This window comes from Equus asinus, chromosome 24 (assembly GCF_041296235.1).
Source record: "Equus asinus isolate D_3611 breed Donkey chromosome 24, EquAss-T2T_v2, whole genome shotgun sequence".
NCBI lineage: Eukaryota > Metazoa > Chordata > Mammalia > Perissodactyla > Equidae > Equus > Equus asinus.
The window spans coordinates 22026513-22053891 of NC_091813.1; the positions used below are offsets into that span (position 1 = coordinate 22026513).

A 27379-nucleotide genomic window follows, 5' to 3' on the forward strand; every position below is an offset into this window, starting at 1 on the left:
TCAAACTACTGTGTTAAACACCTGTACACTAATTTCCAGTCTATATGCCACCAGCCTGGCTTCCTGCTGAAGCATCACTTCATGCTTTCATGCAACACAATTATTCAATATATGAAACTAAATTCAGAATCATCTTCCTATTAAATTAGTATATAAAACTTCTGCTAATTGAAATCTTGACCTTTATAGCCACTGCTGTCATTGTTAAAATACAGTCATTGTGATGTTTGGTACGACTTGGAATTATGGTCTACTGGAACAATCTATACGAAATAAATGCCGAATTTAAAAGTCAAAGGCCAACTGAGCAAGTGCATTTGTTACTAAAACAATTGTTCACAAGTGCTTCAGGTTTTGTTATTCCAAGTGTTCTGTTTAACTAAGAGCATGCATTTAAATAGTATCCCGCACTAATCCAAGACTTTGAAGTACTGTTTATTCAGTAGCCAATGAAAACAGGCCTCCCATCTGTGTGGAATAATTGACTATCAAATTGATTTTTTTAATGTGCTCTGTTTAAAGCCAAGCATTCTGAAATCAAATTAGGTCCCACGAAAGCATTGGATTGTGTGCCCAGTCCCTGACATTTCTAACATTCCATTAGGGGACTGAGTCACAGCCGTGTATGGGCGGGCATAAGGAGCATGGAAATGAGGTAACTGCAGGGCCATGAAGTTAGTTCCATACAGAACATTCTTCTCGGGGATGGGGGGAAAGGCAGGGACTGTGAATAAGACAATCAGTGTTTATTCACATGAGCATTCACAATTAATGAGAACGTGTACTCCCAGTATCCTGGGGTGCAGGAATGGAACAAAGGAGAAGGCAACTCACCTCTTTACTCTCTTAGAAAGTAACCAGGAGAGCTTCTTGTCAGGGAAAATTTTAAGCCCAAATATTTAAACATATTGACATAGCTTTGTTGTGGGATTACATTGAGATTATTTTAAAAGCTCTTCTTTCTTGTTCAAAGAAAAAAAGCAGGGACAGTGTCCATAAAGCACATTGCCATTCAGAACCCCGCCCCCACGCCAAAGATATAGAATGACTTCAGTCACCATAAGTGGTTTGATTGCGTCTAAGTCTAACCTTACCAATTCTTGGTAAATCAGTATCTTCATTACTATAAAAAGAAGTATAGTACTTTGCAGTCATTTCCTAATTGACAATATGTGCAAGAAATGCAGTGGTAAAGGAAAGAAGGTAAAATTTAGGGTCTCTTGGAAAATCAAAGTGCCTCTTTTCTCTTTTTTTGTACTTTGACCCTTGCTTGATTTCCACTGTCTGCGTTCTCTAGCCCTCACCATGATATACACTGTGAGCTCGGCTCTTCCCACTTACAGGGCTTGGTCGCCAGTCTGTGCACCCCACCTGCCTCTGCACACACACTGTAGGGTTTGGAGGTCAGTCGCACTGCTGGCACAGGACACACTGGCTCAGATCCCCTGCTGCCAAAACTCCTTGGGTCTGCCCAATCCCCAGGATTAATTGCCTGTTCCTTTCTCCAATTTAGTCCTGTTTGCAGGATTAGGTCTTTGTCTACCTTTCCCTTTAGTTTTTGCCAGTTAGAGGCCCTGTCTAGTAGACTCTTCACCCTCAAAGACAGACTCTACATCTGAGCCTGAGTTAATGGAGATGGAACCCTGCTTGTTCTCGCCAAACCATGTCTGGAGCTGGCTCCTGCCTCCTGTCCTCTCAACCAAACACAGGCGGATCATCAGAATCATGACTCTTGTGGGCTGGCTCCAAGAGCCCAAATTCTTGGTTTCTGTGTCACTATTTACTCACTTTGCTGGAGGACTGTGTAACTTGTCTCCAAGATGGTGGCAATGATTTCTTCCATCCCACATGCACTTTTTTTAAAACTTTTTATTTTGAAATAATTATAGACTCACAGGAAGTTGAAAATGGTACAAAGAGTCCCATGTAGCCTTCAATCAACTTCCCCAAATAGTGATATCAAAAGTATAGCTATAGTACAATATTATAGGACAATATATAGTGATTATAGTACAGTGTCAAAACCAGGAAATTGAAATTAATATATTCCTGTTAACTAGAGACCTTATTCAGTTTTCATTAGACTTTAACCCGTATTCATTTGTGTGTATAATTCCATACAATTTTATACCATCTATATATTCATGTAACCACCACCACAGTGAAGATACAGAACTGTTTCATCACCACAAGAGAAGTCCTTCATGCTGCCTCTTTGTATCTGTGCCCCTCTCTCCCCACACCCCCCTCCCCATTGCAAGTCACCATCCTCTGCCGACCACTAATCTGTTCTCCATCTCTATACTTTTGTCATTTTCAGAATGCTATAAAAATGAAATCATACAGTATATAATCTTTTGAGATTGATTTTTTTCACTAAGCATAAGACCCTTGAGGTCCATCCAGGCTGTAGCTTGTATCAACAGCTCATTCCTTTTTATTGACGAGTAGTATTGCATTGTATAGACGTGTCAGAGTTTGTTCAGTTGAATGTAGGATAGGAGGGATTATTGCCACCATCCTGGAGACAAGTTACACAATCCTCCAGTTAAGTGAGTAAATAGCGGCACAAAGACTAAGAACTATTCACCCATAATGTAGATTTGGGTTGAAAGAAATTTAAGTTGCTTCCAGTATTTTGCTATTATAGTTAAAGCTATTATGAACATTTGTATGCAGGTTTTGTGTGAACATAAGTTTTCATTTCTCTAGGATAAATGCCCAAGTGCACAACTCCTGGGTCATATAAGTGCATGTTCAGTTTTACAAGTAACTGTGAAACTATTTTCCAGACTGGCTGTACCATTTTACATTTCCACCAGCAAATGAGACCCAGGTTTTCCACATCCTCCCTCACTAGCATTTAGTATTATCTATCACTACTTTTCATTTTAGCCATTCTGGTAGGTTTATAAGGATATCGCATCATAATTTCCATCTGCATTTTTCTAATGGTTAATGATGTCGAACATGGTTTCACGTGCTTATTTGCCATCAGTGTCTCCTCTATAGTGAAATACTGTATATCTTCTGCCCATTTTATAATTGGATTGTTCTTTTAAATCTTGTTCTTTATATATTCTAGATATAGTCTGTAGCTTGTCTCTCATTCTCTTAATAGGGTCCTTCACAGCACAAAATTTTTTAAATCCATTTTTCTTTCACAGATCATGCTTTTGATGTCATGTCTAAGGATTCTGCATCTATAGAGAAACTAAGAACGTGTATTTGTGTGCTTGAATCTGCATAAAGCAACTGGAAGGACACCTAATCTAATAATTGTGTGGGTAATCTGTGGCAAGAACAAGGGGATATGGGCAGGGTAGGAGGTGTGGCTTTTCATCTTTTTATATTATTCGAGCTTTTAACTATATGAATATGTTAATTTAAAAAATAGAGTGTGGGGCTGGCCTCCTGACCTAGTGGTTAAGTTTGGCATGCTCTGCTTCAGCGGCTAAGGTTCAGTTCCTGGGTAGAGACCTACACCACTCATCAGAGGCCATGCTGTGCCAGTGACCCATGTGCAAAATTGAGGAAGATTGGCAAAGATGTTAGCTCAGGGTGAATCTTCCTCAAGTATAAAAAGAAGACTATTGGCAACAGATGTTAGCTCAGGGCAAATCTTCCTCAAGACAACAAAAACTAGAGCATGGGTTTGGACTCAGATCAGAGTTTCAGTACAGCCTCCACAGATTATTTGTTGGAGTTTGGGAAAGTTAATTATTTATTACTTCAGTTTTCTCATCTGTAAAACTAAAGGTAAAAATAGACATAATTGTTCATTTTTTAATGAAGATTAAATGAGATAAAGTATGTGAAAATACTTAATAAAGTGAATAAATTATGGGATCAAATTACGAATCATAAACCAAAGCAAAATTTATATTATAGTATAAAATAGCTCAAATTTTTCCTATTGCTTCACAGCTCTCTGTTTTTTCATACTGCTCAGTTTTTCTAGCCTTGTTACACTCCGCTAAGGGATTACAGTGGCTGCATTTGTGATCTTTGCTTCTGTAATTAATGCTGTTTTGATAAGTATGCATTTTTTAGCTCTTATAGTAAGCTATATTCTTTACATGAACTAGCAATCTCTAATACTCTCACTAGGTAGGAATTCTTCTTCTTAACGTATAGGTGAGGTCGCAGGGCTCAGAGACATAGAATGACTTGTTAGTTTGTCTAATTTCAGGGCTATTATATCCAACTTTGCTGCCAGTGTGATCCAGAATATTCTCCATAGAATATTCTCCAGTCCCTAGGAATATTGCTCAAAAGAGAGTTCACTGGTTAAATAAATTTAGTATAAATTTATTGGAGGGGAGCAAATTTAGCTTGATTTGAAGTTCATGACTTGATTTGAACAACAAAAACTTTATTTTGCCTTCCGACTTTTAAGCTTATGTGGCTCACAATAAAATGAAAATAGATAAATAAGTTGGTAAATGCACTTTGTATATTCTGTTTAAACATTTATCCATCTAGCTTCTTTAGATGTTTTCAAATAGAATACAAAAAACTCTGTTACCTTTCCAAGACTTAAGCTAACAATTGTGGTACAATTCACAACTGAAAATTCTAAACTAACATGCCATCTGTTGCTGTGAATCTGAAAGATAGTGCCTCATTTGAAGACTTTTATTATATTAAAGCATAAAAATTTGGACTTCTGAACTGCCAGTAACCTGTAAAAAAGCTCTAGTTTCTAACTTTGGAATACCTTTAGGATTTACACATTCTGAAAATATAAGCCTCAGAATAGTGATTCCAAAGAAGGATCTGAGGCTCAAATGGAACACAAAACTAAAACAAATTTTAAAAGTGCTTAACTTTAATAGAAATCAACCCCAAGCATTCATAAATTTTAACTGATTTTGTTAACTTCCTGCTTTGAATTTATTTTCTTTACTGAGTAATAGTTCATATAGGAAGACCCAGAAATTAATATGTTTATTAAAAAAGGGTTTTTTCAAATCTGCTTCTCTATTGCTATAACTATATGGTATACACTGGCAATTTATCAGAATACACAATTTACTTGTCTCTTCATATAATTAACACAGCATAATAGGATTCAAAAGTTTACTTTTACAAGTCTAAAAAATACTCAGGGCTAGGAAACAAAATTTAATATATGTAAATAATCTAAATGCTTATGTTACATTCCACCACAGATCATCTCTTAAAATATCTAACAGAGCAGAGAGTAAGATAAATGCTTTACGCTTGTACATTTTCTGAAACTGGGGATTATTTTATGAAAGAAACTTGGCTTAATAATTAAAGCTTTCATGTTAATCGAGTTCAAGGTACTTGTTTTACACAGTCTCAAATTTTAAGACTAAATACAATCAACATTTATACTGAGCAAGAATTATGTCTGCTTCTCTTTTGTATAAAGCCATCTATCTATTTACTACATTTTCGAGTTTATAGTCAATTTTACAATTTTTAAATTATTTTAAAAGCAATACACTTGGAGAGCTTAGAAGCCAAACCCTGCTGAAAAAGATCTGTGCCAAAATAGTCGACCCCTGACCCCAGCTCAGAAGCAATCACTTTCAGCTCTTTTTTTATTTCTTTTAAGCCACTTTATTGAGATATGATTGACATGTAAAAAGCTGTGTCTATTTAATATATACAACTTGATGAGTTTGAGAATAAGTATACCCTCGTAAAACCATCACCACCATCAAGGCCATAGACACATCCATCTCTTCCCAAAGTTTCCTCCCACCTCCTTTATTAGTATATTATTTTGGACACGCACGTGTGTGTGCGTGTGGTAACAACACATGATCTACTCTCTTGGTAAATTCTAAGTATACAATGTACTCTTAACAATAGGTATTATGCTGTGTAGATCTCCAGAACTTATTATGCAACGTAAGTAAGCCAACTGGGGACAGAGCACACACAAAAAATGACTACAGAGAAGTGAGGCAGTGCTTTGGACTGCAACATGGAGGTGACTAGTAGAACGGATGAGCCAAGGAGATGCCGCTCTGGGGTCAACCCGATATTCAGATGGCTTGGGCCATGAGAGCAATGCAGCATGCTGAAGTCTACTACAAGCTGATTTCACTGGTTGACCCACAATTCCTGAATCTCACCAAAGTGGATGACCAAACACTATTCTAAGGTCTGAGAAAATTTTGAGAAACTCAGGATAGATGTATTGGATGCTGAAGAGCTCAAATCAGAACCAGCCAAAGAGGAAAATACATAAAGAACTAGGACTTTTATTATCAACTAATAAGAGTAGGGGCCATTCTGCGTGAACTTTGGTGGCATCCACACACATTCTGTCTTCTTATACTGTGGTTCAGTCTTACAGATATCTCCTGGTTTAATCAAAGGTGAATTTTGTGTTTGCTTCTTGTTTTTCTTGTTACTTAGTGATTTTCAAGAGAAAGCTGAGGATGTCTTTTCTCCATCTTAAAACTGTTCTACCGCATACTAAATTGTGCCTCCAAAGTCTCTATAAGCAAAAAAAAAAAAAAAGTTACATCACCTCCAAATCTTTCTTTCATCATCTCATGGGCAGATGAAGGGTTTGGAGGTTCCTTAATGTTTTTTAGCTTAGTTTTTAAAAGGGTACTACAAATTTGCCATCTACTTTAAATGTCATTTTAAAAAGAGTATATTTATAGGATATTATTTTTTAGGAGCTCCAAATACAACCTAAATTGAGCTCCAAAGCTAAAGAAGAATTCTAAGTATTTTGTAACATATTCGCATTATAAATGCATATTCACAATTTAAAAATGTATCCAATTCTTCATTTTATATGCAAATTAAACTCAAATTTAAAGATAATTACGTATGGGATCTAAAATGCCCATATGCACATAATTAAATGTGTAAAAGATGGCTAAAGAGAGAGATTGTAAAACAAGATACTTGATTACTTGGGAAGTGATGGTCTGCCTTGAGTATGTGAAAATTAGTTTGGCCCTATAATTTTTCCCACACAGTCTTAGACTGAGGCACTTAACTTTTGTTTTCAGAGAACAGGAAAATTGTCTTTTTTTAAAACTGAGGTATAATTGATATATAACATTAATTTGAGGTATATAACGATTCAATATTTGTATATATTACAAAATGATTACCACAATAAGTCTAGTTAACATGTCACCATAGTCACAAAATTTTTACAACACTGCTGTACATTATGAACCCATGACCCACTTATAACCCTAAGTTTGTATCTTTTGAACCCATGCACCTATATTACCCTCCCCTCCACCCCAGCAATCACCAATCTGTTCTCTGTATCCATGAGCTCAGTGTTTCATTTTGTTTGTTTTTTTAGATTCCACATATAAGTGAGATCATAAGGTATTCATCTTTCTCTCTCTGACTTATTTCACTTAGCATAATCCCTTCAAGCTCCATCCATTTTATCACAAATGGTAAGATTTCCTTTTTTATGGCTGAATAATATTCCATTGTGTGTATATACCACCATTTCTTTATGCATTCATCCAGTGACAAGACATTTAGGTTGTTTCCATATCCTGGCTATTGTGAATAACGCTGCAATGAACATGGGAATGTAGATATCTCTTCAACATCTTGTTTTCATTTCATTTCTGGATATATATCCAGAAGTGGGATTGATGGATATGTTAGTTCTAGTTTTACTTTTTTCAAGAAACTCCATACTGTTTTCCACAGTGGTTGCACCAATTTACACCCCCCACCAATAGCACACAAGGGTTCCCTTTTCTCCACATCCTTGCCAACACTTATTTCTTATTTTTTTGATAATAGCCATTCTAATAGGTGAGGTAATATCTCATTGTGGTTTTGATTTGTATTTCCTTTATGATTAGTGATACTGAGCATCTTTTCATGTACCTGTTGCCCATCTGGATGTCTTCTTTGGAAAAATGTCTATTTAGATCCTCTACTCATTTTTTAACTGAATTGTTTGGGGTTGGTTTGTTTGCTGGTTTGCTTTTGTTTTTGTGCTATTGAGTTGTATGAGTTCTTTATATATTTTGGATGTTAACCCCCTATCAGATACATGATTGGGAAATATTTTCTCCCATTCTGCAGGTTGCCTTTTCATTTCGTTGATGGTTTCCTTTGCTTTGCAGGAACTTTTTAGTTTGAAGTAGTCCCACTTGTTTATTTTTGCCTTTGCCACCTTTGCTTTTGGTGTCAAATCCAAAAAAATCATTGCCAAGACCAATGTCAAGGTGCTCACTGCTTATGTTTTCTTCTAGAATTTTTATGGTTTCAAGTCTTATGTTCAAATCTTTAATCCACTTTGAGTTATTTTTGTGTATGGTGTAAGATAGTCCACTTTCATTTTTTTGCATGTGGCTGTCCAACTTTCCCAGAACCATTCATCGAAGAGACCGTCCTTTCTCCATTGTATAATCTTAGCTCCTTTGTTGTAAATTTTCCATATCTGTGTGAGTGTATTTCTGGGCTCTCAATTCTGTTCCATTGGTCTATGTATCAGTTTTTATGCTAATATCATACTGTTTTGATTACTATCACTTTGTAGTATAGTTTGAAATCACGAAGTGTGAGGCCTCCAGCTTTGTTCTTCTTTCTCGATTGCTTTGGCCATTCAAGGTCTGTTGTAGTTCCATAGAAATTTTAGGATTGTTTGTTCTATTTCTGTGAAAAATGCCATTAGAATTTTGATAGAGATTGAATCAAATCTGTAGATTGCTTTGGGCAGTATGAACATTTTAATATTAATTCATCCAATCCATGAACAAGGAATCTCTTTCCGTTTGTCCTCATCAATTTCTTTCATCAGTGTTTTATAGTTTTCAGTGTACAGGTCTTTCACCTCCTTGGTTAAATGTGTTCTTAGAGATATTTCTTTTAGATGCAGTTGCAAATGGGATTGTTTTCTTAATTTCTCTTTCTGATAATTCATTATTAGTGTATACAAACAATAAATTCTTGGATATTGATTTTGTATCCTTCAACTTTACTGAATTCGTTTATTAGTTCCAACAGTTTTTTGGTGGAGTCTTTAGGGTTTTCTATATATAGTATCATGCTATCTACAAACAGTGACAGTTTTACTTCTTTTCCAATTTGAATGCCTTTTTATTTCTTTTTCTTCCCTAATTGCTCTGGGTAGGACTTCGAATACTATAGTGAACACAAGTGGTGAGAGTGAGCATCCTTGTCTTGTTCCTGATCTTAGAGGAAGAGATTTTAGCTTTTCACCGTTGAGTATGATGTTAGCTGTAGGTTTCCCACATATGGCCTTTATTATGTTGAGATATGTTCTGTCTATACACACTTTGTTAAGAGCTTTTATCATGAATGGATGTTGAATTTCGTCAAATGCTTTTTCCACATCTATTGAGATGCTCCTAAGATTTTTATCCATTTTGTTAATGTGATGTGTCACCTCGATTGGTCTATGGATGTTGAATTCCTTGCATCCCTAGAATAAATCCTACTTGATCGTGGTGTATGATCTTTTTAATGTATTGTTAAATTTGGTTTGCTATATTTTGTTGAGGATTTTTACATCTATGTTCACCAGGGATACTGGCCTGTAGTTTTGTTTTTTTGTGGCATCCTTGTCTGGTTTTGGTATCCAGGTAGTACTGGCCTCATAAAATGATGTGGAGTGTTTCCACCTCTTCTACTTTTTGCAACAGTTTGAGAAGGATAGGCATTAATTCTCCTTTAAATGTGTTACCTTCCAAAGGTTTCTCAACCTTTTAGGAGTTAGTGAGATCAAAACCATTTTCACAACATGTTATTTGCCTTTTTCAGTCTCACTCTTTCAAAGTTCCAGATGTTGTATAACATGTGATGTTGCAACTGACTGAATGCAGATGCAGATAAGAGAATCTAGGAATTCTCTATTAAACCAGACAGCAATGACCTAAACTGGAAATATTGTTATTTATCTTTATATATAAAAATATAAAACAATCTCACTCTTCTAATTGTTTTGCAAAATAGTTACATTTTCATTAAAAATGTTACTTACGTTAGCAATGTGATGGTTTATCATTTTTAAATTAAAATTTTAAAGTTTGTTGCAATTTTGAATACACTAAATACGGATAAATGCAATCCATATAAACAAAAGCTCTTTTGGGGTCCATAATAATTTTCATTAGTATAAAGGGATCCTGAGACCAAAAAGTTTGAGAATTTTTGGAAAGGACAAAAAACTGTGGTAGTAATAAGAATGAGATGGAAAAGATTAAAAGAAGATATTGCAGAGACAAAATTGATGGGAGTTGGACAACCAATAAATGTGGGGGCAAAATGCAAAAATAGACAAAGAGGAATCCAAAAGTTCAACCTAAAGAACTTGGGAGAATGACAGATTAAGAGATAAGGAAACCAAAAAGATCAGAGTTTGGAGGTGACAAGAATTCAGTTTTGACACAAATGAAATGTCAGCCAAGCAAAGTAGAGATAAATAAAATGAAATATATAAGGGCTAGGATACAGTTTGATGCTCATGTTGTAGGAAAGACCAGGTTGTTTTGGTATCTGACATAACTGAGCATCATCTCAAGCAAAAAAGATGTATCTAAGCATTACCTCATGGTAATATATCGTCAATCACTTGTCCCCAATTCCTTGGTGGAAGGCTGTTGCAGTGTCTTCTGAAAACATCTCTTATACTGCCAATTCGGGAAGCTTCTGGGTTACATTTATTTTTACTAAGTGATTTTTATACTTTCTTAGTCTTGACTAAATTGCTACAGACAATTAGAAATTTCTAAGAGGCAGCCTGGTGAAGTTGTGGGGGAACCATACTGAAAAGACAGAAGACTTCACTCTCATTAGTCACTTTCTCTGGAGTACACTCTCTTCAATTTATAAAATGAAGAGAATATGTGAGGTTAATCTATAATGATTCCTCAGATCCAAAATTTTATGAAATAGCTATCAACCCCCTTACCATGAACACATATTCTCCAATCTCCAAAAGAGTTACAGAATCAACCCAGATATTAACCAGCAATACCTTTCTCAATTGAGTGTATCGACATTGTTGTTCCTATATAAACTAAGATTGTCTTAAATTTATTTTAAAAGCCCCCTCTTTAGAACTTTAAGAGAAGTCCTGGATCCTAGTAGTTCGTCAGCAAATTTGACTTTACCCTGACTGGTAGACTTCTTGATTTTCCAATTTTAAGCATATTCAGCTCTGACACCTGCATACTCCCCCCCACCCCCAATTCTCCATCTACCCATCACCTTTCCAGGCTAAAGAGTTCTACAATTGTTTTGGTCAATCTTAAAAATCTCTCCATCCCACTAATCCTTTAAAGTGGCCATTTATAGATTTTCTTCAATTCTATTAAGTCTTTCTGGAAGTCATAGGATTAAAGATGAATTAATTATTGCAGGCAGGATAATGGTATTGTTAAGGAAAAAAACCCATCACTTTCCTGGGCTTTTTGGTGGCAATGTATCAGTTTGCTATCTTCATGGAATCATTTATGAATTATAATTTATAGCAGTGCTTATTTTTCATCTTACCAGCAAAATAATTATTTTTTTCCAAATGAAATTTTATATAATATTCACTATATAAAACAGGTCATAAAGTGCAACTGCTCTGACTGAGGCTTGTAATGACCTAAAGCCCCACAGACTCAGTCAGCCATTGTCCCTCCTTCACATCCCATCCAAAAAAGGCCCTTTGGGTGCTTCCCAGGCAGCATGGGGTACACCATGAAAATCATCACTTTTGTAGCATCTTTAAATATTAAAGATGCCAATATGCATGGAAGAATCAAAGCTTCAAATGAAATAAATCAATTACTGCAGAAGGCCTCTTTACTGCAACATCAGTAAAACATTATAAAGTTAATTTCTTCTCAATTTACTCAAACACATAGAATATTAAACTTTTCACAAGCGCATTTTAGGAAAACTGCCCTTTTTTAAGCAAAGAATAGATACAGCATCAACTTAAACACTGGCTATAGTATATAATACCAGGAGGAATAATCAGTAATTCCTCCTATAATAGATGTTGACATACTACAAGATATCAAAAAGACATTAGCAGTGAAATGGATCAAGATTATTTTTTATTGCACATTTGCTTACAAGTTTGCTCCTTTTGAGTAGAGCTAAACCTCAAGTATTGAGTTAGTTTCAGCCACATTTCCATCAACTGAATTATAGCAATGAATTGCGTGTATGTTCCCCTAGGCTTATGTTCCAGAAACTAGAACATTAACCTTCCCAATTTGTCTAGGTACTGAGCACAGATTTTAACATTTATTTTTAAAGAATTTAATGATTCCAAAACAAACTGAACAGCATACTGTAAAGAAAACATTATGTCTATTCAGATAACCCAGGCTCAGAGAATTACTGATTATATAATATTGTAAAGGTAACTATAACCCAACCTTCTTCCAAACTATTCCATTACTGTATGTATAATTAAGCATTTATTTTAGAAAACTTTTAACACTTTGAGATATTGATTCTCTCACAATTAGGCTTTTATACGGTCTCCCTTCCTCACCAAAAAAACCACCAACAATGACTCCAAATCTTATAAAGGAACTATTATCTTGGACTAAGCTGTTCAGAATGGTGTTCATATTTCCTTTCCACTGTACTCCAGTTTAATGTAAGATGGAGAATGTGCTGTCCAAACTGAAATAATATGGCAGTTCAAGCTTTAAACAGACCTAGAACATTCATAGCCTGATGAAAAAACACACAAGAATGGAGACATAACTATTGAAGCAAACACAGAATTTTGGCCATTAATGGATCAGAAATAATAGCTAATGCACCTACTTTAAGCTTATCAATGTCACATTAAAAAGCAAGATTTTGCCACATATTTGGCAAAATTTTCTAAATTATTTATCCCTATTCTCAAATGGAAAGTTATTTTTAATTGATCACTCTTAAATTGTACACTTCAATCACTCATGATTTCCTTTTAAGACTATTCAGAAGAAATAATTCTATTTAAACTTAACCTAGTCAGTTTTTCCTCACACATTTTTACATAAAAAGTTACTAAAATCATAATTCTGAAGAATTTCTGTTTAATCAAACATTATATGCTTAAACTGCAGCAAAGAAATTAGATCCTTTCTTATTCTATCTAGAGTGATCTGTTACCAAATTTTAAGAACTCTTTTCCACAGCTTTTCTTTCATGATTTATAAAAAATACATCTCAAGTCCACGGCGAACTAGCATCCATGCTTATTCCACATAGGTACCGCCAGTGGTCCCTGCGGTGTCCTTTCAACAATGACAAACTCATCAGGGTTGCCGAATGCCTCATAGAAAACCAATAAATCTTGTATCGCATGCTCCTCAATCTGAAAGGAGGGAGGAAAAACAAGAAGACTTGCTTTACTCTTTTAACTACAAACTAAGCAGAATTATATCAGCGTTCCAATTTCCTTTTGTAGAACTACCACTTTCTATGAATACAATACAGCAGAATTAAATTAAGTATCATGCTACCCTCTTGGCAAGGAGAAGGCTTGAGGCCTAAGCTACAATAATCATAGCCACCTTCTCTTGAATTTTAATTCTGAGCAGAAGGAAAAAGAAACTGAAAATAGTTGTTGGAATCCATTCATTCCTATAGCCTCACTCTGTGAGATACTTTCTGTTATTGTACAAGTTTTTAACTCTTGTTTCTAAGCTCTCCAGGGCAACTATGGGTCTTGTCTGTTTCCAAGCCTGGCTCTCCGGTCTTTCAGCTAAGTCTGTGAAATCTTAACATCCCTCTAATAAATTCTCTTTTCTTTAAGTTAGCCAGAGTTGGTGTCTGTTGCTCACAACTTAAGAACTCTTACTGATACAGAAGCCCAATGTAGTACTAGATAATGTGAAGTTCTCTACTGGCCACTTAGCTTTTTCGTTCCCTTGCTTTAAAATAGTTTCTCTTTCAATCAACACCCACTAGGACATACCCAGTTCTTCTATGGCTATTAGTCAGGCATCTTGAAAGATCTATTTACTTGTTTTTTTTGTTTTTATTGACTTTATCTCAACTAAAAAAAACAAAAGCAGTTCACCTATTTCTCCCACCCCTTACACTCCACCTCCGGCAACCACCAATCTGTTCTCTGTATCTAGAAGCTTGGTTTTTTAAAATTTACTTAATGGACACTTAAGTTGTTTCCATATCTTGGTTATTTTAAATACTGCTATAAGGAACATGGGGGTGCATATATCTTTTCAAGTTAGTGTTTTTGTTTTCTTTGGATAAATACCCAGAAGTGGAATTCCTGGATCATAAGGTAGCTCTATTTTTAATTTTTTGAGAAACCTCCAAACTCTTCCATAGTGGCTGTACCAATTTACATTCCCACCAAAAGTGCACCCCAAGGGTTCCCTTTTCTCCACATCCTTACCAACCCTTGTTATTTCTTGTCTTTTTGATAACAGTCATTCTAACAGGTATGAGGTGATTATCTCATTGTGGTTTTGATTTGCATCTCCCTGATGATTAATGATTTCGAGCTTCTTTTCATGTACTTGTTGGCCATCTGTATTTCTTCTTTGGAAAAAATGTCTATTCAGATCTTCCGTCCATTTTTTAATAGAACTGTTTGGTTTTTTTGCTATTGAGTTGTATGAATTCTTTATATATTTTGGATATATATGATTTGCATATAGCTTATCAGACAAATAATCTGCAAATATATTCTCCCATTCAGTAGGTTGACTTTTCATTTTGTTGATGGTTTCCTTTGCTGTGCAGAAAGTTTTTAGTTTGATGTAATCCCAATTGTTTACTTTTGCTTTTTTTGTTAGATTAAAAAAACCATTGCCAAAGCCTACGTCAAGGAGCTTACCGCCTATGTTTTCTTCTAGAATTTTTATGGTTTCTGGTCTTACATTCAAGCCTTTAATACATTTTGAGTTAATTTTTATGGTATAAGATAGTGGTCAAGTTTCATTCTTTTGTACATGGCTGTCCAATTTTCCAAAAACCCATTTACTGAAGAGACTGTCCTTTCCCCATTGTATATTTCTTGGCTCCTTTGTCATAAATTAATTGACTATATATGTGTAGGGTATTTCTGGGCTCTCTACTCTGTTCCATTGGCCTGTGTATCTGTTTTATGCCAATACCATAGTGTTTTGATTACTAGAGCTTTGTAATATAGTTTGAAATCAGGAAGCGTGATGCCTCTAGCTTTGTTCTCCTTTCTCAAGATTGCTTTGGCTCTTCTGGTCACTTTTAAAAACTAAAACAGTCCAAAGCATCACCAGAGCTAAAAATATTAGCTTCATCACAATTTATTAGTTCTAAATTAATTATCCTGAATACCTTTAATACTTCAACTGCTGAATGCCTCAGTTTACTTTCATATTGCATTTACATTTTAATGTGATAAATATACGTACCTATGCAGAGCAAACAAACATAATTTTCTTAAGGCATGTTAATTTACCTGAATCAAAGCCAAGGGTTTTTCCCGACTTCTGATAAGAGCTGCTTCCTGCTGTAGTTCTTCCTCTACGATAGACGCGAAAGTGACGGGGGCTACCAGGGAAGGAGCAGTCAATGAAGAAGATAGCCAGGGACTGAAAGGATAGTAATAATGAGTTTTCATTCATCTTCTCAAATTTTTGCACACAAAATCTTCTCTGAAATACTCTTTAACAGTGTTACATTTTTTCCCAGTGACCTATAATATAAGGGGACTTGGAAGCTTTTGTGCTCCATTTACATAATGACGTGGTGAGAAACAGAAAAAAGGAGAATTAATATTTTATTTGGATCAGTGTTGTAGGGAAAACACCAAAAAGTGGGATGGAGCAAAAGCAATATTTCTAAACAGAACAGTAACTCAAACTGTGGAGCAGAGAGGATTCAGATAATACATCTTATTCAATATCATACTATTCCCAATTTCTTAATATTCTCCTTTCAAGGGGAAGGAGGAGGGCAAAGGGGTGATTAGGCACACATGTGTGGTGATGAATTATAATTAGTTTTTGGGTGGTAAACATGATGTAATCTAGAGAGAATTCAAAATATATTATGATGTACACCTGAAAGTTATATAATGTTATCATCCAATGTTAGTGCAATAAAAAAACTAATTAATTAAAAAAATTTATATATAAAAAAAATTTCTCCTTTCAGTGCTAAGAAACAGCCCAACTTTGGAGGCCCCAAAGTTAATCAATTAATCTTACTTGGGACTGTCCAGAAGTGGTACATCTGAAATATGGTTGCCTTCTGGTCCTGGGGTACCATAAGTAGAGCATCTGAAAAACAAATGCCAAAATTGGTGATTAAAGCTTCTAGTAATGTTAGTAAAATTGCTTATTAATAGAAATACAGAAAATAAATTTTAAGTCCCTGACTGAGGAGACAAATTAATGTGTGCAGTCAGACTTACCATTAAAATTACAAGTAAATAAAAAATCTATAGGTAGTTATAAAATCTTGTGTATAAAATACCACGGGGGAAGATCTTGCAATAAATGATCTATTGTTTTCTAGTAATATTCATATAACCATATATTATAATCAAACATACACTAGGAAATACAATTTTGTGAAGAATGTTTTACATTAATAATATTTTATGAATAAAAGTGACAAATTAGTATTAAGTTTCAAAATATGTAGAAACCAGATAATTAGCAGCCAAATTTTGTGAGTGACTAAAATATAATGAATATTTTGATAAGCCAGGGATTACAGATAGGACAGAAATATAAAACATGATCTCTATCTTCTAAGAACACACAAACTAGATGTGGAAACAACATACAAAATGACATAGAATGTGACAGAAAAGAATTTTAAGACAGTAGCTGACAAACAGGTCTAGTGACTCTAAGGACTAAAAAAATCAAAAAGATTTGGTCTTTTGAGAGGGCCTCATGGAAGGACAATAAAAGGGGTGTAGGATGAGGGGGTTGGATGCATTCTTGTAAGGGGAAAAATTAACTAAGATACTCTAGAGACTGGCCTAACGGTGGAATTTTAGAGTTAGAAAGAACCTAGAGATTATCTAGAGTAATCCAGTGCCCTCTCAGCAATGAGCAAATTCAGACCTAGCCAGGGTTAACAACAGAAAGTCAGAGAGTGAACAGAAAGGGCCTAAAACATTGACATCCCAATTCATTTATTCATATTTATTGGATATGTGTCAGCATTCTCATGCTATAAAACTCAGTTCTCTCTCCTCAAAAAACTCTGGTAGGAGAGATTTAAAAACGTATTTAAGCAGTGATAAAACAATGTGAGTACTATAACTGATATCTATACCAATCTGTAAAAAGTACTATGGAGTCACAGGAGAAACTAACATAATACGGAAGAGGACCTTTGCTGTTGGTTTCACTGAGGAACGACATTAAAGCTCAGGAGAGTGGCACTGAGATAGGGTTGTGGTTATACAAATACATGGAATGGTAAAAGATTTTGGTGGCTTAAGTCAAAGGAGGCTGTTCTCTTCAATAAACAGAATGACTGGATTAAGAATATGGAAGAGATTAAATGGGGAAATAAAGTTAAAATGAAACAGTAGGGCCAGAGTACAAAATGCAGTGAAAGCTAAAATGGTTAGACCTGACGTGTGGGTAAACAAATTTACTGAGTATTTTCATATACATTATCTCATTTCACCTTTGTAATAGTCTGTGAAGAAAACATTTATTATTTCCGTTATACTGATTAGGAAACTAAGACACAAAGAATATTACCTAATTTGTTTGATTCACAAATTGAGTAAGCAGCAGAGAGAGAACTCAAATACAGGCCTTTTTAATTCAGAGTGCAGTATTTTTCCATTATCACAAAGCTGCCTTTATTTCTACTATTCCCCTTAGTCTAGAATACATTTCACTACAAATGTCTTCTCATTCTTTAAGGGTTGGCTCAAATATCACCTTCTCCCTGCTCCTATAGCACTTCAATTTCTATTATAGAGATTTACACACCGTGTTCTCGTTGTTTACACATCTATCTTAATTGATAGACTAGTCTCTCAATGTACAGGACTATGTTTCCTTCATTTCTGTATCTCAGTGTCCAGCAGAACACCTGGTACATAGCTGTTTGTGAAAAAATAATTAGAGAATAAATAACTGAAGCAGAAAGCCAAAGGATTCTAAGTATGGGATAAAATAAAAGCAGAGGTTTTTTAAAAATTCCTTATTCCTTTGAATTACTGGTAACTTTTTTCTTCCAGATGTAGGTACTGATATACAAAATAAAATGAAAATAGGTATAGTTGTAGGGTTATCGGCTTTAATGAAGTTCTATGACTTGAAATCTGCTGGATACCTGACCTGTGACATCCAAAATAAGAGAAATCTCCAGGATGAAGTAAAAGAAGGCTTCTGGTCAGGAGAAAAATGAAGCCAAGGAGATGAACTAGAAAACTGTTGGGATAAACCTGTTAACCTGTTATGAGATGATGAGAATCTAGACTGGAATGACTATAAAATAAATGGAAAAATTCTACATTCTGCTGGAATAAGGTAATTTAGACAGAGAGTAAAGGCAAATTCCCTTAGGTAAGTTCCTTGAAAGGTCCTAAAGTCAGTCCAAGGCTAGAGATTAGAGGCCTTCTAGGGCATTCAAGCGTAACACAGAACAAACACAAATAACTTAAGTCGCACTCAAAATCATCCTGGGGATCAGCTAAAGTGTTCTGACACTTTCAAAGAAATGCAAAATTATGTAGAACCAATTATTATTTAATTGCTAAGTAAGAAGCAGCAGCTAAAAGCTCTGTCTTCAAAAATGGCATGTCATTGGTTAACAGAATAGAATATTAGAATTAAAGTACCTTATACAGGCCTTGTGAAATCAAAGTTAAGCAACTGAAGCTTAAGTATAACAACTTTTCTATGTAACATTTTACTGTTTATAAAGTACTTTGATATACATTATCTGATATAAGCCTTATAATAAACCTGTATGATAGGCATTACTGTTCTCATTTCGTATATGATGAAACTGAGGTTCAGAAAGGTTCACAGAGGTCTACTATAAGCATGAGCCTGAAACTCAAATCTGTTTCACAGGATTATAATCCTAGAATTTTTTCCACTAATGATTTGTCAATGGATAATCTCATTAATTAAAAATTTACTCAAATAACTCAAAGTCTGTCAAAACTTCATCTTATAATGAAGCAAAATTGTTAAATAAATTAGAACTATGATTAAACAAATATCGAAAACATTCTAAGCTTTCAGATAATAAATATAACATCATTAAGCTTTTGATATTTGCAATACAGAAATAGACATCCCAACAGACAATCTGTATAAAATTTAGCCTTCTGAAAATAAAAACAACATAGAAAGGTTGGCTAAAATCTTCTTTCAAGGATATCTGTTCAAACTGAAAAACATTAATCTTGCTGAATTTAGACTTAAGAGAACTAAATTACTTTTCGCTCAGAGTTGGCTTTTTATTTTTTAAAAGGATTTTGTATTAGCTTAATTACAAAGATTTTTATATAAGATTAGAACTGATATAACGATTTTGCCTCACGTAGTTTTTCTTACTAATCAGAAACACAAGATTACATTTTCTGCCCAGTATTATATAAGGGGGTATTTAAGCAAAAGGAAAATGAAAGTAAACACATTAAAATGAAGAAGAACACATAAGTAACAATAAACAAACAGAAATTGCATAAATCCCTCTTTTCTACATCTTAACATCCCCAAATACTGCCATTCTTGGATTTCCCTAGCGCTGGGGTAAAAAGAATATCACATTTTCTACAATTAAATAATGAATGTATAGTTTGTGGAATTTCTTGAGATGAGACCCCCAACTCCTGCCACCTCAATTCCCTAAAGGACCATAAACATTCCTATCTTCTTGCTTTAATTCCTACTATTTCCTTTGTTTAAAACAACTGCCCTTGCTCTTCTCTTCTTTTATAAATCTCATCCTATGTTCAAAAGCTTGTAGTAATGAAATGGATTAGTATTTTTTCTAATATTATTCATATGGCCATTAATATAATGACCAAATATTTGGGATTGAATATGAAAAATGTTTATGAACTAATACTCAAGCCCTTCTTCTTCAATGAAGTTTTCCCTGATGACTCTAGCCATGGTCATTTTTCCCTTCTCTGAACCACTTATCTGGCACTTGATCTCATATTGCTTTGTGACTTCTTTAATACTCTTATGTTGTACTGTAATTTCATTCTTGTTCTGTCATTTTACTTCAATGTGTGCATATTTAGACTTAGCAACTAGATTTCAAAACACCTTTAAGACTAGGCCTGTGTATTATATTTTTATATATACCCAAGAGAGGCCAGCAGAATGTTGTACATATATCAGGTGTCCCATATATTTGGTGAATTAATAAATATTTTTACATTATCTGTTATGTTTTATTTACTTTAAAAAAAAAGCTCTCTTATGATTACATATTTTCTATGATGAAATCAAAAAATGAAATTCAAGCTGTCTTCTTTCTCAGTGATCAGGTGATAACACACAGCTATTTAAAACATTAACTTACACCTACCACTCTAGCTATGAATGATATTATACTATCATACACTGCTTTAACTAAAATTTCCAAAGCAGTATAATAGCACAGAACACTTTTCACAATTAAGAGTCCTGATGTTATAGCACACTCTAGTGATCAACTATGAAACCACAGATCCTTAATATTTTAAGAGTTCCTTGACAAATAAAAATATTTATCCAAAGAACATAAGAAAATTTCAATGTATAGTGTTAATATTTAAAATATAAAAATATTTTTTAAATGAACTTAATTTTCATACCTTAAAATTACATCTAAGGCATACAATATAACTCACTACATTAGAAATAAATGTTACTTGAAACAAAGCTACAATTTTATTTTATTTATGCATCCCAGCATTCACCAAAAGCCCCCTGGGCACCTACTACATGCTAGGAAACATCTTAAGCATTGGTGATGCAGTGATGAGCAGAGATCAATCTGCCTTGCTCTCATTGAACATATAACTGAATAAACAGACATTAAAATACTTGTAGTCGAAAATATTAAACAAAGAACCACATTAATAATAGCTGTGAAAAGTACAATGAGTGAGAAGTGCTATGAGAACATGTTAACAGGAAACTGACCCAGTAAGGGAAGTCAGAGTTCAAGAAGATGGCTGAACAGAGACTGAAAGAAGAGTCAGAGTCAACTAGTCAAAGGATAGGTGGATAGAAGAAGTAAAAGGCATTTGAGAAATGAAGAGAAGGCCAAAATAGCTAGAATATAGATATCATGTTAAAAGATAAACCTAAAGAGGTTGGAAAGAGCCAGACTAGGTAGGCCTTGCAGGCCATAAAGAATTCTACCTTTTATCCTAAAAGCAGTAAGATCTGCATTTTAAAAAGAACACAACATACCAGCTCAATATACTGGAGGAAAGCAAGAAAGGCTATGGTGAGACCAGTCAGGAGGCTTACTCAGGTGGCCCAGGTGAAAGATCACAGTAGTCTGAGGAGGGTGATGGCAGTGAAGATCAAGTTTAGTATTTGGATTTGAGAAATATTTAACAGATAAAACTGGCATGTCCTGATGACAGACTGGGTATTGGAGAGGAAGATGGATGTGTCAAAGACTTGTAAATGCCGTTTACCAAGGAAGAAAAATCAAGAAGAACGGGCTGTTTTATGTTTTTTTTTTTTAAATATTTTATTTTTTCCTTTTTCTCCCCAAAGCCCCCCAGTACATAGTTGTATATTCTTCGTTGTGGGTCCTTCTAGTTGTGGCATGTGGGACGCTGCCTCAGCCTGGTTTGATGAGCAGCACCATGTCCGCGCCCAGGATTCAAACCAACGAAACACTGGGCCGCTTGCAGCGGAGCGCGCGAACTTAACCACTCGGCCACAGGGCCAGCCCCCGGGCTGTTTTATGTTTTGTCTGTATGATTGTTTGACTTTGGTTTTATGAGAAGAGTATGAGGAAAACACTAAGTTTGGTTTTGGACGTAAAGTTTAAGGTGTTTCCGAACATCCAAATAGGATGACGATATCAAGAAGGCAGTTGGGTAATCCAGTCTGAAGCTCAAGAGAGATGTGGGCAGGCAATATAAACTTTGAGTCTTCAGTGTATGGCTGATAATTGGACACAGAAGCTCATGAAATGGACAGCATAGAAAGAATATAAAGTGAAATGAGCAGCTGACTTATAATTGAACTTCAAGTAATAATAAAAATAAAATAAAATAAAAATAAAAAGTCCATAGTGTTGGCAATATGGAGGTCACTGCTGAACTGAGCCTGAACTGTTTCAGTTTAGTAATGGGACTGGAAGGCAAAACAGATTAAGAAATGAGTGGGAACTGACAGCTCGTTTGAGAAATCTGGAAGTGAAGGGAGTAGGGAATGGGTAATGATAGGACATGTGCTAGAAGAAAGTGTGGGTGTTGAGTAAGGGACTGATCACCCCACCCAGGCTGCATGAGAGAGACCTGAATATATTCAAAACCAGATGAGAAGAATCTACTTTAAAGAAAAACACTGAATATCCACAAGAAAAGAGAGGGATAATTAATAGTTTAAGGTTTCTGAATTGGAAAGGAGTTAAGATATAAGCACAGGTATAAATACTAGCTTTAGATACGAAGGATAACTCTTCTATTGCAGAACAAGAAAGGATGATAAGATGAATACAAACAGAGGCAGATTTGTGTTTCTCATAGTACGAAAATAAAGAACTTACATATCTTTCTATTTAAAAGCACGTTCTATGGGACATCTCTCATCATACAACTTACAAAACCAATGGTATTCTTACATCAAAAAGACTATACTATATTAAGTTTTTAAGAATACTGTAATAGATGTAGGGTCATTACAGAGGATAACAACCAATTTAAAAAATTTTATAATTCAAAAAGATTTGTCTGGAATAGAAAAACCTAATGAGAGATGTATATATAATGACTATTTTAAAACACTCATTTTGATTATAATTAGGTATGTAATTGACACATTTATGAAATAAACATATATAAAGCATATATGTATAAGGATGTATGGGGACAAGTGGCACTCAAATGTAGTTGGACATGAGCATCATTTTTACTGTGAGAATTTAACTACAGTAAGGGATTACCTGTTACTTAGGAACGAAACAAAACACCCTTCCCTCAACACCTTTAACAACTTATAAAATACTGAATAGTTTTATATTGTTTAGGTTACCTCATTCTCAGTGAATCATAACATGTTCAACAAACATTTATTGGTATTTTTTTCCTGAAATGCATTTTTTGAAACTAATAAAAAAATATACATTCAAATACTTTTAATACGTCAAAGATCACAGGCATGTTAACTTCTGTTGCCAGGCTAGTTCATTTCTATATCAATTCAAGAATAAAATTTCTTCTACCATCTCTGCCTAAATGAAGAGTGCTCTTGGAGAATGCCAAGAGGAATTTATTTTTAAAAAATCTTTTATAACTACTTATTTCAATCAGGATTTTCTTAATATTAGACAATTAAAATGCAGAAACGAATTGAATGTTGAGGCTGATATATTTCCTCTTCATAATGCTTTGTACACATTTAATTATTTAATTATTTGTGTAAGGTTTTTCTTCTCTATTGGACTGTAAGTTCTATATAAGCAGGGGCTATGTTAAGTTTGTTCACCGTTGTAACTCTAGTACCTAGCGTTAATGTCTGATACAAAGCAAATGTCAATTTTAAGACTACAAATGTCTTACATCACACCCAATTTTGTATTTATGAGCCTATCTGAATGGGCTTAATATTATCACTTTATTATAAGTAAACATTACATAAAAAGGTTTATCTGCTTTATAGGTTGAGCTTCATTTAAGATTTTTATTTTAAAGTATCACTCCACTGCTAAAAGTATTTGAAAAGTCAGAGAGACCAGATGACTTCTTCAGATCCTTTCTGATCTCTGATTTTTTGTATTATAAGTAAATGGCTCAAGAACTTTGGTCACAAATGTACAGTCTGTAATAAGGAAGCCAGTCACAATATCAACAATAAAAATATGTTTAAACAGTTCATCTAAACCAGCAATTTCCAATGGTGTTAGAAGACTTTGACAGTTCCTCAGGAGCTGCCTGGCGGGGGGCAGGTAAGGTGAGGTTAAACTAGTATAGCTCCTAAACATCTCTCCATGCTTCAATCAGAGAAATTTATATTATCTGTTTGATATACTGAAATTGGATATACAATTCCATTTTTAAAAAGGTTTAGGGAAAAAAAAAACCAGGTTTGATAACCACTGAAAAAGGGTTTATTGTTATGTAAAATAAAATATAAATCTAGCCACAAATGACATTTTTAATTACATTTTTGTTTTGTCTGAAACACTCTAGGGATTAGTATCTTTGGGAGATGTGATACTAGCAGAAATAAGGAAAAAAATCTCCATTTAATCAACCAACTTGAAACATGGCTTTTTGTTCCAACATTTACCTATCTAATGTCCAAGAATGCTCCCTTTTGAACAATGATTAAGAAAATTTACATACCATGGTGGGGAAGCTATTTTTATTAAAATATTGCTTTTAAATTATGTTTAGATTTTCACGTTTCACATAGGCATTTAAAATATGAAACATCTCTTTAAAATATATTGCACTTTAAAAACCAGTATCAAAAATAGCTAGAGAAAAAACTGGAAACATCAAAGGTCCATCAACAGATGCAGATAAATAGATTATTTCATACCCATACAATGAAATACTACTCAGCAATAAAATAGAATGAACTATTCATATACAGAAACAACTTGGATGAATCCCAAAATAAATGCTGAGTAAAAGATAAAAAAAAAAGTACACTGCCAGCCCCGGATGCCTAGTGGTTAAGTTGGGGCATGCTCTGCTTCAGGGGCCCGGGTTCGATTCCCAGGTGCAGAACTACACCATTCGTCTGTCAGAGGCCATGCTGTGGTGGTGGCTGACATACAAAAAGAGGAGGATTGGCAGTGGATGTTAGCTCAGGGCAAATCTTCCTCAGCAAAACAAAAAAGACACAGTAAATGATTCCATTGATATAAAATGGTATTCCATTGTATATAAATATACAAGCTAGTCTAAACTGACAGAAGCAGGTTAGTAGTTGCATGGGGAGCAGGATGAGGAAGGAAGGAAAGGATTATGAAGGGGCATGAGGAAACTATATATTCACTGTCTTGAATGTGGTTAGTGATGATAGTTACACAGGAATATACATATGCCAAAACTTCAAACTGTATACTTTAAATATATACAGTTTATTGTAAGCCAATTATACCAAAATAAAGCTTAAAAAAATACACATGCTAATTGCGAATGTAAAAGACTGTATAAAAATCACCTTCAAATTTTTAAAGATTATTTTATAACGTAAAACCACCATAGAACATTCTAAGGCAGGAAATATATAAGCTTATTTCATTACCTTACAACTTTTGGAGCCTGGGAATTTTCAGTTCCTTTAAAACAAACTTTTTTGACATGATCTCCTGAACTATGGCCAGTAATATATTTTTTTTCTTCTACTGAGAAATCCCGGAATGACTTGGATGAAACTGAATGTAGTGAAGATGCCCTATAAAAGACAACAAAGACCATGTTAAAACATCCATTTTTTGAAAGGTTGTTGCTGGAAGTCACAGGGCAAAATACAGAGAATGTATACAAAAATTTTAGAATGATATTATATAATTACAGTTTTCAATGTGATGTTGGATTCTTGCTGTCAATTGTGAATTAGTCTAAACTATGTGATTAAAAAAACAATCAATGGAGATCAACACTGGAAATAATCCAAATGTTGAAACTGGCAACAATGATATTAAAAACAGCTATTGTTTTTATGCAAGTAACAACAACAACAAAATATGCTCAGAATAAATTAAAGAATAAGTTAAGCTCAGGAGAAAACAAGAAACTATGAAAAAGAAAAAAATAGAAATTCAAAACTTTTAATACAATATTTAAAAAACAAAATTCACTTGATGGATGTAACAGCAGACTGGAAAAGAGTCAGTAAACTTGAAGACAAATCAATAGAAATTTCTGAATCTGAAGAACAGAGGGAAAAGATTGAAAAAGATTTAAGTCAGCCATGGTGTGACTTACTAGATAATATCAAAAGGTCTACCATAAGTGTAACTGGAGTCCCAGAAGAAGAGAGGCATATGACAGACAAAAATATTCAAAGAAACAATGGCAAACATTCCCCAAATGTGGTGGAAGACATAAATTTAAAGATTCAAGAATTTTTGCAAACCCCAAAGAAGATAAATACAAAAAAATACCACATTGGCACATAATGGGCAAACTGCTAAAAAAGAAAGATTAAAAAAAACTTTGAAAGCAGTCCAGAAATATAACACAGTATGAAAACTCCTAGCTTATTGATAGAAACAAGGAAGGCCAAAAGACAGTGTAATGACATCTTTAATGTGGTAAAAAGGAGGAAAAAACTGTCAGTCCAGAATTCTATATCCATATGAGTGAGCTTGGACAAGTACCCTCTACAACTCAAGCTTTGAAATGACTACAGTCCTGGTGGAACCTTGATGGCAGTAATGTGGGAGACCTTGAACCAGAGAAACCCACCTAAGAAATAACCCAGCTAAGCTATAACCAGATTCCTGACCCAAAGGAACAGTGAGACAATAACATTGGTTGTTTTAAGCCACTGTTTAGGGATAATTTGTTACAAAACAATAGATAACCTAATACGAGATACCAGAGGACTTAAAAGGATAATAAATATTATAAATAGCCCTATGTGAATAAATTTGACAATTTACATGAAATGAACTGATATCTTGAAAAAACAATTTACTAAAGATGATAAAAAATGAAATAGAAAAATCTATAGACCTATATTTATTTTAAAAACTGAATTAATCCCACCAGTTTTTTTATTATAGAAATTGACAAATTGATTCTAAAATTTATATGGGAATACAAAAAGCCTACGTTAGCCAAAGTATTCTTAAAAAAGAAAACAAAAGTTGGAAGAAGATAAAACAAGTAACAGTAAAAGACAGTACGGTACTGACATAAGGATTAACAGACCAAGGAGAGAGAACAGAGAGCTCAGAAATAGACCCTCATGTATACTGGCATTTTACTTTCAATAACTGAATTTCCAAAGCATTTCAGTGGGAAAAGTGTTTTCTATAATAAACAAATGGTTTATAGAAGAAAAAAATAACCTTTATCTCACACCACATCCCAAAATTAATTCCAGATGGATCATAGATCTAATTTAAAAGTTAAGTATCCCAGAAGGAAACAGAAAACTATCTTCATAACCCGGTGCTAGGCACAGGTGTCTCAGGACATATACAACAATAACCATCAAATAAAGAAATGATATATTAGACTTAACCAAAATTTAAAACTTCTGTTCATCAGAAGACA

General features: G+C 34.3%; 1 protein-coding gene across 6 annotated transcripts in view; it reads right to left on the reverse strand.

Moving 5' to 3' along the window:
- Nucleotides 1–12042: 12042 nt before the first annotated feature.
- Nucleotides 12043–27379, reverse strand: part of IBTK (inhibitor of Bruton tyrosine kinase) — a 99881-nt gene continuing 84544 nt past the window's right edge. For all 6 annotated transcript variants that reach the window (XM_070496100.1, XM_014853118.3, XM_070496101.1 and 3 more), the window contains 4 exons: nucleotides 25398–25547; nucleotides 16170–16241; nucleotides 15419–15551; nucleotides 12043–13324 (listed from right to left, as the gene is read on the reverse strand). In XM_070496100.1, coding sequence (XP_070352201.1) covers nucleotides 13193–13324; nucleotides 15419–15551; nucleotides 16170–16241; nucleotides 25398–25547 — 487 coding nt within the window. In that variant the 3' untranslated portion in view covers nucleotides 12043–13192. The remainder of the gene's footprint in view (nucleotides 13325–15418; nucleotides 15552–16169; nucleotides 16242–25397; nucleotides 25548–27379) is intronic.